Source organism: Capsicum annuum, unplaced genomic scaffold (genome assembly GCF_002878395.1).
Source record: "Capsicum annuum cultivar UCD-10X-F1 unplaced genomic scaffold, UCD10Xv1.1 ctg78294, whole genome shotgun sequence".
In the NCBI taxonomy this organism is placed as follows: Eukaryota; Viridiplantae; Streptophyta; class Magnoliopsida; order Solanales; family Solanaceae; genus Capsicum; species Capsicum annuum.
Genome location: NW_025888773.1, coordinates 44,615 through 55,614, shown reverse-complemented (window position 1 = coordinate 55,614; position 11,000 = coordinate 44,615). Strand labels below are relative to the sequence as shown.

Sequence of the window (11,000 nt, the reverse complement as noted above, 5' to 3'; positions counted from 1 at the left end):
TTTTAAATTTTTAAAATTTTTTCCTTACCCACCCTCATTTCCCTGCCCGACCTCCACCCCCTACTATCCCTATTCAAAAAATATATTTCACATTTTTTTCTTATTTCATCCTTACCCCAAAACTCAAACTCCTACTCACTAAAAAAAATTAATTTTTTCAGGAGAATTCAAACTTTTTTCTTATTCCCTCCCCCACCCTACCCCAACCAATCAACCTCCTCCCCCCTTCCTCATCCCCTAAAAAAAATTAAATTTCTTAAAAAATAATTTTTTCTTACCTCAACAACAATATAACATACCTAGTGTATTCCCACATAGTGGGGTCTAGGAGGGTAGAGTATACGCAGACCATACCATTACCTCAGGTGAAGTAGAGAGGCTATTTTCGATAGACCCCTGGCTTAAGACTGATAACAATATAACAAACACAAAAGATAAGTGCATATAAACTAGTACGGTATGCAAAATAAACTATCACCGCTAGCCACAAGATAATACTACAGCCACAATATCACGAACAAGAACCTCCAGACACAAAAGAACGCTCCCCTACTATTACCGACACACTCCCACCCCCTAACTTCTACCTTAATCCGCATCCTCCACACCTTCCTATCAAGGGTCATGTCCTCCGTAAGCTGTAACTGCTCCATATCATGCGTAATCACCTCCCTCCAATATTTTTTTAGTTTACCTCTACCCTGCCTAAAATCATCCATAGCCAGTATCTTATACCTCCGCACTGGAGCATCAGAGCTCCTCCTCACCACGTGCCCGAACCAACATAACTTTACTTCTCGCATCTTGTCCTCCCCCGAGGCAACTTCCACCTTCTTTCGAATAATCTCATTCCTCACCCTATCTTTCCTGGTAAATACTTACTCCACCCCTACTACCTATTTTGACAACCCCAACCCCCACCTACCAACCCCTTTTCCTAAAATAAATAAATAATTTTTTAATTTATTTTTTAAAAGAGAAATTTAAAAAAAAATTCGTATCCCACCCTTTTTATCCTATTCTTTCTCATTGTTTTTATTAAATATATACAAATACTTTTAGAAAATCTATACTTACTCAATTTGCATAATGAACACAATAATATAAGTAAAAAACAACTTATTTTTTTAGAAAATATTTTTCCTCCTTCATATTATTCACACCGTAAAAAAAATATTTTTCGGGATCAAAAATTATTTTCCTAAAATATATTTTTACTCTTTAGCTAAACACTAAAATTTATTTTCTGAAAAGTATTTGTTCATTCACCATCCAAACACTAAAAAATATTTTTCACTCACCAACCAAACATAAAAAAGTAAGAAATCAACTTGTTTTCCAAGAAAATATTATTTTCCATGAAAATATTTTCCTTCATACCAAACACACCTGTTTTGTCATTTTTCATTGTTATATCAACTCACACATCTATAATTTAAAAAATACAACTACAAGAAAAGTAGGTAGATCTTGCCAAATTGATCTTTAATGAAAGAATTTAACGATATAAAAATTAAAGTAACAATCAGAATAAATAATAACAATATTGTACAAATACATTACAACAACCATCCAAACAAGCTGTTTGGTGATCTGGCCGTGTCAACAACTTTCAACTTAGATTGCCCAAAAATCACAACCAATATTGTCGCATATTCTTTTGTGGTTACTAATGTAGATAAAAATGAAAAACCTTCCATCAGTAAAGCTTATTCGTGATCGGTTAATGATAAAAACATTATTCACTCTGAGGAGCAAATTATACGGTGAATAGAAGATATTTGTCATGGTCAATAATCATAAAGATTTAAAAGTCAGAATCAAACATCCAAAATATTTAAATGAAACTTATAAAATTCAATACAACCCAAAAATATTAAGATCATATATGGATTGTGTCATGGCCTGTATTAGTGGTCACATGAGAGACATACATTAGGGTTACATGAGAAGCACAGATAGTCTGCTTCAATATAAATACAGTAAACTATTGCAAAGCGAAAAAGGAATTATTTTGATAAAATTTCAATGATCTTTCCCTCTCAGTCTATCATTTCTCTCTCTTCTTCCTAACTACTTCTTTTTCCTCCTCTCAACTAATTCTATCCCTAATCGTCATTGACAAGTGATGATTGGAGCTTTCATGATGAGAATAAATTTTTTGACGACGGTTAACAAAGTGTTGCAATAGGTGATCTATTACAACACTTTCAAATGTTGTTAAATAATTATTCTATTAGCTATAATTTAACACTATAACCATCATTTTTGACATTAAGCATTGCAATAAATAAATAAAATAACCTGTAACAATGCTTATTTTATTCCCTCCATGATAAAAAATTTATCAAGTCCGCCAAAAGTAAAACACTTTAATAAAACACTTTCTCTAAATCTTTAAGCTTAAACGACTCATACATCACTAAATCCTAAATCCTAAATCGCTAAAGGTTCTGTGGACTTTCAATCGATGACCTTCGAGGATTGCCCTAATCGCTAAAGGTTCTGTAGAAGGAGATCTGCGTAACTCTGTGGGAGATCGGCCGGCGACGAATTTTGGGGATTTTGATTGGTGAATCTATGTATGTATTTCTGTGCAAATCTAGGCATCTAGTTACAATTTTCCGTCTACGGTTGATGTCGGTTTTTCAATACAGTGGTTGGATCCAAGATTCTTCTGTCAAGGCCCAATCCTCATCCTTTTTATATCTTTCTTTTAGTGAACTTTTCGGCAGGAGTTTTGTACTTTGTATGCTGATTTTTCTGTAAATCTGTGGGATTTTTGGGGATTTTTCTGTAGCTGTAACTAAAGTGTTCTTCCAAGGAATTTCTGGTTCATTATCAGTAAGTTCTCATACAATTTTGACCTAATTTAGGGGATTCATTTTTGTTGAATGTTTGATTTTAGTGATAAAGTTGAGTTTGGGTTTAATTTGTGGGCCTGTTAATTTGCTGCTGTTTTGTTGCTCTGTCATCGGTATGTGATTTTAGTGCTAAAGTTGCTTCTAGGGGTAGTGCTGCAACTTTTGTAATGCATTCTTCCAGGTCTTGATCTTACTGCCCCTGATTTGTATGTGTTGAGCCACTTCCTTGCATAGTCTGTCTGGGGATTAGTTGCATTCGACGAAGATTGAGCAGTGACGGAGGTAGCATAGAGTTGTTTCTCTGCAATTCTATCGTTGGGTGTAGTCATCCTCTCTGATGGGTTAAGATTTCCCTCTTTACGTGCCGGAGGCGGGACTCCCGGCAGCTCCATCAGGTTGAGAGTTAAAGGGACGTGCTCTGTTAGCTGTTAAAATGGTGTCATTGTTTAGAGAAAAGATTTAAGAGAGAAACTTTAAACTTATATCTACCTCTTGCCCAAACTGAGTTCTTCCAGCCTTGTGAGTTGCCTGAGATCCACTTTTTTTAGGCAGTGTGTTTATTTGCACAATACTTATTCTTCATGAAATCAGCCCAAAGAGAATAAGTAGTTCTCAATCTCCACCACCTTTTAATAGCTAAGGTGTTAGAGATATCAACCAAAACTTCTAGTACCTATACCACCTTCACTTTTAGGGCAACACAAGTTGGTATATGAGCTCCAGTGGTACTTTTAGGGGCAACACAAGTTGATCTTAGATCTTTATTTCCGCTACTTTCAGCTTCTGAACGTGAGTTCTTGACTGGACAAATTCTATCAACGAATATCAGCCCAAATGGCATTTCCATTTTCCAAGGGTATGGATACAATTTTGGCATGTTAAATTGCCAGATATATGCTTGTTATTACATACTCATGTTTGTATAGTCATCTTCATATTGATAGCTGAAATTACATAGAAGCTGCTGATTTTCTGTAAAACTCAACTTAGAGAACCTTGGAAGCTATCATATTCCTTTCTTGCAGTCAAAGATTTTTCTATTTTTTATTCTACAGATTTTATAGAACAGTTTGCATTGGTAATATTACCCGTTGGTATAAGTGCTCTTATCGAGTAATTTTCCTCATGATTTTTGCTCCTCTTTAGCCTTATAGAGAGGGTGAGAAGGACAGTTCGTGGGTCAGCTGATGATATCGGATGGCTACGACGTGCTTCTCATATGCCTCCTGCTGAAGATCAAACTGATAGATTTGTTGAGATCCTTGATGATATTAGGTAAAACCACCACTTGATGTTCAAATTGATTGCAACTGTCAGCTCGGACATAATTTGATCTATTCTAATCTCTTTGTTGTCAGGCATGGACTACATGGATTGCCAAATTCAGTGGTTTACTTGTTAGTTCCAGGTAAAAGCACCATCCTTCCGATCAATTATGATAGTAAACGACCAAAATGGGTAAAGTTTGAAAGTAGATCTGCCTCATAGAATTTATGGAAAGCTTATAAGTTGTACTGTGCCAATATTCTCTTGTATCAGTACAATTATGTGGATTATTTTCTCCTGATTTCCCTGCATCTTTGACCATGTTTAGGGTTATGATCTTTTCAGGACCTTTTAATTATTATTTATTAGGGGATACCGTAAAATTAATATACTTGTTCAAGGTGTCTTGAGGTTATGAGCAAACGAATCATCTTTAGTAGCATATGTCGTGATATTTGCTGATCTTCTATTTGCTATGCAGGTCTCTTTAGCAATCATGGACCACTTTACTTTGTCAATACAAAAACAAGCTTTTCAAAAACGGGACTTGCTTGTCACATAGCCAAAATTCATAGCGAGGTATAGGGGTATCACTCTTATTTGTAAACCATCTGTGCAGTTTACCGCTTTCTGTAATACCACCAAACATAAAATATGCAGGCCTCTGTGGAGAAGAACGCAAGAGAAATTAAAGATTACATTGAAGAAATGTATTGGGGCTCCAGGAAACGTGTCTTGCTTCTTGGACACAGTAAAGGCGGAGTAGATGCAACAGCTGCTCTGTCCATATATTGGACTGATCTGAAAGACAAGGTAGCAGGGCTGGTTTTAGCACAGAGCTCCATTTGCGGGAACTGCTGATTTGACCTTTGTGATGATGTATATCACTAGACTACTACTTCTATATATCAAACAGTTGTCAGTCCTTATGATAGATATATCTCTCTTAAACGTTCTTAGTCTGATCGAGAACATAGCTGTTTAAGGTTTTGTGGATTGTTTATTTCGACCTGGGAGTTGTAAGGATAATAGATTTTGCTTTTGTGTTGCATTAGTCTTCTCCCTTCGCTTCACAATTTGCCCTTTCTTTTTCCTTGTTTTGAGGCTTGTTGTGTGTTTTCCCTCAGTGGATGTTCAATACTTGTTTTTTAGATCACTTGTGCAGATCAATTATGAAGTGTTTATGGCAATTTCTGAATTATACCATTTGTTTTACTTTCAGAAAAGGAGAAATTGTGTCTCTATGGGCTTCCTAATGAAACATGGGAAGTAGACCTCCCGGTGAAGGAGGTGCCTCCAGAACTTCCAGAGCCAGCATTGGGCATAAATTTTGCACGTGATGGAATGCAAGAAAAAGACTGGTTATCACTTGTTGCTATTCACAGTGATTCATGGCTGCTTTCTGTTGCATTCTACTTTGGTGCACGGTTTGGGTTCATCAAGAGTGACAAGTAATAGTCTAACATCTGTTACCTTTAGATTTTACCTATATCGTTTTAACTGCTTGAACTTGCTCCTATCTGTTGCTTCATGGTAAATTACTTTGCATTTCCGTCATTGAAGCTTTATTAATTTAGTGATACTTTCCTTATCTGATAACGTACAAGATAATCTTTGCTTAACATGTAATAACCACATTCAATTGCTACCTTGTTTGCTTTGTATGATCCTGTCCTATCTCCTGGCATATATGCTGAATCTATAGGTTCCAAAGATCTAACAGGCAAAATTTTATGCAGGTTGTGCTGGTAACTCACTTCTTGCACTAAATGATGTTACTGCAATGGAGTTGCCTGATATTGTTGCTGAGGCTGCAAAGGTATAACTCCCCTTGCCAAACTCTTTCCCCTTTTAAATAGAGATTTAACGGAAATGAATCTGTGCATTATTAAGGTATATTTGGCATGGGAAATTTGTATATTTTAAAGCTTTCTCTCTCCCCCCCTCTACATAATATCTCATTAGCTTGGTAATATTGCTTTGGCCTATAGCACTGTGATATTCTTCGAGGAGCAGCTGAAGCAAGAGGCTTGCTTGTTGATGCTATGAGTAATATCCAAGATGGTTACAAGGAAGATACACCTTCCGTTCCTCTCATGGTTGTGGAAAATAGATGTGGTAGTCCATGCATAGACTTGAGGCAAGCGAGCTTAGAGTTAGCTGCTGCAGCCAAAGATGCAGATCTGGTTTGGTGCTCCTTCCTTTTATACACCAAAATATGTGACATCTCATTAGGAAAATAAGTGCAAGCAACTGACTGTGGATGTTTATTACCTGGCGTAGGTAATTTTGGAAGGGATGGGCCGGTCTTTGCATACCAATTATAATGTAAAAGTTCAAATGTGATGCTCTAAAGGTACGGATCATAGCAGTCACTTAAAACATTTTGGGCCATAGAAGCATGCTCATTGCATATTACTAGTTCTTTTTTTCCAGAAAAACTCTGAGAAAGGTTCTTTATAAAGAAGTATTTCCAGTTTCCTATGTGCAGCCCTTGTAGAGTTTAAGATCTGTGATCTTTGATTTTACCAACATATTTATGGCAATTTGTTATAGCCTGTGTGCTGAATCTGAATATAGATGTTTGACTTATTGAACTTCGAGGTTATAGTGAGCATGTCGTCACCTTTTTTGTTTCTTGAAGTTGAAACTTGAAACATGAAAAGTTGAGTTTTTGCAGTTGTGTTTGGACATGCATTTTACTTGAAAAAGATTTGAAGTTTTGTTAGTGGGAGTCTCAAAAGCCCAAAAACTGGCCTGAACCCGGTTATTGAGAACTTCAAAATATTTAAAGTTTCAAAATCTGATCAAATTTCATGGCCAACTAGATATTTGAAGATAAATTTTGAAAGTTGACTCCCAAAATATATGGCTAAAAACTAACTAAATTGACTAGCTCAGCAAAGATATCTTAGATAGGATTTGAAATGTTTAATACTTGCACTCAGGTGTTGACTACTAGATATTCCTCTCCCATCCTTACCGACACATCACCTTGACTGGTTGTGTTTTAAGTTCAAGTTTTCAGTCACTTATTTGCATTTATTTTTGTTATTAGAGATGTTTCCACAGAGGAAGAGAGTCGGATAAGTCAAGTGTGTCTGTTGAATAACATTCAGCATACTGAAAAAAAGCTCAAACATCTATATTTCAATCTATGGTTCTGCTTTATCCTCAAAGCATCTTTGATCTCTGATTTCTTGTCTATCCAAAGGACTAAAATTGTAGGCATCACTATTGTCATCCAAATCCTTTCCAACTTCCTTCCAAACGACCAAAAAGGCCAGGCTGGTGTAGTTACCCAAACCTTTTTATCTTCCATTCACCCAAACTAAAAAGGCATTAGCTCAATTTCATTTGTTCTTTAAGTTTTACCATCTCACATTTGGATGTTTGTATTCCTCTCTAACCATGATTGGTTGATTTGCCTCTTCACTAGCTAACTTATATGTAATTTATGTACTTATTTTCTCGTGTACTCCTATACTATTATTGTTGTGTTATTGTTTGTTGTAACCAATAAGAAATTAAATGATATCAACTAGCATGAAACTGACTAGTTTTTGACCCTAAAGCTCTTTCCAAAATCAATATCAACCATATATTTGTCCAGATGGTTGAGTTATAGTTTAGGGTAAAATTCACAAGTAGCATACTTAAGAGCCTAATTACTAGTTCTATAGCAACAGTTTCATAATTACATTTTATAGCAACTTTTATTTTGTATTTTTAAAAAATGTTGCTGTAAAAATACATCTACAAAAAAAATTGCTGCACTTAATTAACTGAAATTAGTTGAGCTATATATGGTATAATTACCAATCAAGTAAATATGTTGATTCCTTTTCCATTTAAAATACTTAAAAAACGTGACATCCGTTGTAATCAAATAATTCAAATTTCAATTTCACCATTAACAGCTGCATATTTTTTTTTTCAATTTCTTCTAAACCAACCCTGTATTGCTTAATCAAATTGAACTGATTCTTATGCGAAATTAACAGCAATTGCAAAATGAATCAGTTATTCGATTGAATCAAATTCAATTGTTGATTCATCTTTTATATTTGTTTGAATTCAACTGTCAGTTGAAAATTCAACCATTACTGCTGTTCAAGGCACATAACCATTATTGCTATTCAGTTCACTTTTTTTTTACCATTACTGATGTGCTGCTTATCAAGTTTTGGTTGTCGTGGTTAATTTGTATGTGAAAAAATTGTAAAACAAATTATAGTTATAATCGAGACAGCAGTAAAATTGGAATTATTCAAGTATCTGTTGCAAATTTCATCTTTAAAGTTGTTTCAATAGGAAAAAAATCAGTATTCGACTCTATTTTTGACGATCGTTTGTTGTTATATTGATTGTTTTAACAATAGAACAATTGTAAACAACTTTCGAATTGAAATACATTCAATTTTTTTTTTTGAAATACTAGATAATTGATTGAACGAATGTTTCTATTGAAGTTGACGCTATTCTATGAACCCAGATAAAAGTATAAAATATCTTCGTCCATATGTATTTTTGATGTGTTTAATGATAACACTGCATATGTATTTTTGATATTGTTAATGGTAATGGTGCATATGTATTTTTTGTTTCGTTGTAGGAATTTTGATATATAAATGTATATTTGCAAAAATATTTTAGTTTAAGGTAATCTTGTGTCTATGTATTTTTTTATTTGAGATGTTGGTTGTATATCTTTGTTTGCACGTAAATCTGAAAAGTGCGTGTTATAAGAAGGGATATTTGACAAATTGGTATGTAACATATCAAATTACAAATTAGTTATGCTCCAGATGTATTTTTTTGATATGCTTAGTTTTAACACTACATATGTATTTTATATGCGATATATGTAAACACTGCATATGTATTTTTGTTTTGTTTGTGGGAATTTGAGAGTATAAGTGTATATGTGATAATATGTTTGGTGTCTGTTTTACTTCTGTTTGATCAAATAGTTTGTGTATTTTGTATTTTAGAAATGGGAAGCATACCAGTCCTTGTGAAGCACTCTGGTCGATGGACGTACGAAAAGAACTTCGAAGAATATGTCACTGATGCTATACTGTTGAGCACATCAGCCACATTCGTTGAGCTGCACGATGTTTTGGCGTCTCACTTAAGTGTGGATTTAACCATCAAACGTATTCTAGTGGAATATCAAATCACTCCTACTACAGGGCAGATAGAAATACATAACGATATGGGTTTAAAAGTGTTTATATTGCAGAAAAAGTTGATACAAGACATAAATTATCTTCCTTTATATGTAAGCATTTTGGATAAAGTTGTAGGGAGCAACTTGACAAGTTTATCTATATGTGTTGCTGAAAGAGGAATCAACTGTAACAACTTGGAAACAATGATAAATACAACAAATGAAGGAGCTTTGGTGATTTGTGAAAATACAGAAGCTTTAGATGTTTTTGAGATGGATCCTATTGAGGTGATTATCTCAGACCCACATCATAAGCATGTTGAGGAAGATCAGGTTTACTTTTGAAAAAGAATTTTAAAGTCAGTCATGAAGGACTATTCAATTAGGGAGAAGTTTCAAACGCGCAGTAAAAGGTCAAGTAAGAAAACGTACGTACATTCTATATCTCTCAGATCTTGTTTAATATTAGTTTGGATATATATTTTTAATGTAATAAATTATGTTGCGTGCAGGTATACATTGTTTTGCAAATCAAGAAACTGTGAGTTTTTAATGCGTGCATCAGGAATAGGAGAAACATGAATGTTTAGAATAAGAGAATTCAGACCTCAACATACACGCCCGGTGAAGGACAATATCTATTCAAAGGTGCCTGCAATTAGTATGTTGATAGCTGGTATGGTTAAACAGAAATTCAAAAACCATAAAAGAAAATACAGTGCGATGGAAATAAAAAATGACATGAAGGAAGATTTTGGTATGGATTTGAGATACACTTTATGTTGGAGGGCAAAGAAAAGACCGTTAGAAGAATTGAGGGGTAAGCCATTAGCATCTTATGGGAAACTGTCATCATACTTATATGTTCTAAATACTATCTATCCGGATTCACATATAAGAATGAAGAAGACAGATGATAATGCATTCTTGTATGTATTCATCGCTCTACATGCATTTATTAAAGGATTCGATTATTGTAGATCAGTCGTAGTTGTTGATGCTAGTCATCTGAGAGGAATGTATACTGGGGCATTTATAACAGCATGTACAACGGATGGAGCAAGTTAGTATCATTTAATTACTATAACTGGTTGTATTTTTTTTTTTTTGACTTTCTGTTGTAGAGTTGGAAAATACATATATCCAATTCACATATACACATGTGTATATAATTAGATATATGTTCAAAGTTTTTTGAATGAAACATGTAAAATTGATTATGTTTGATAGTGAAGTTGATGTAAATTTTATTATATGTAATTGATACAATTTCTGGTAGATAAAATATACATTTTAATTGAACTATATTATAATAAATACATATGCAGTTTCTAATTGTATTTAAATCGGCCTGCGCAGATTTTTTTTATATGCGAATGTTCTATATTTTCTTTGCCATATGTTGTACTTGATTCTGAAAATTATGAATTGTGTATACAGGTCATATATTTCCTTTGGCATATGGTGTGCTTGATTCTGAAAATGATGCATCTTGGACGTGGTTCTTCAAGAATCTAAAGGAAGCGTATGCGGTTAGACAAAACATGTGTGTTGTGTCTGATAGGAATCCAAGCATCATAAAGGTTGTTGGTGATGTGTATGAAGATGTTCCACATTATGCATGTATGTGGCATCTATGGGGTAATGTGAAAAAAACTTTATAGAAAGTCACATGATGCATTGTCGGAAATATTTTA

General features: G+C 34.2%; 1 protein-coding gene and 1 long non-coding RNA gene across 3 annotated transcripts; both read left to right on the top strand.

The window, feature by feature from the left end:
• Positions 1-2,069: 2,069 nt before the first annotated feature.
• LOC107852247 lies at positions 2,070-9,179 on the top strand. 2 transcript variants are annotated; one of them, XR_007051430.1, is made up of 9 exons: positions 2,070-3,720; positions 4,011-4,139; positions 4,223-4,272; positions 4,612-4,709; positions 4,791-5,009; positions 5,353-5,581; positions 5,870-5,949; positions 6,122-6,321; positions 6,414-9,179. It is a non-coding gene; the product is annotated as an uncharacterized LOC107852247 (long non-coding RNA). The 2 variants fall into 2 exon arrangements; XR_007051429.1 differs by having other exon boundaries at positions 2,076-3,720; positions 6,122-6,316.
• A 639-nt stretch (positions 9,180-9,818) lies between these two features.
• Positions 9,819-10,769, top strand: LOC107852246 (the record flags this gene model as incomplete). The annotated part of the gene is given in 2 exon segments (XM_016697310.2): positions 9,819-10,366; positions 10,744-10,769. Coding segments are annotated over 2 exon segments (507 nt in total), but the record flags the coding sequence as incomplete, so codon positions are not given.
• Positions 10,770-11,000: the final 231 nt, after the last annotated feature.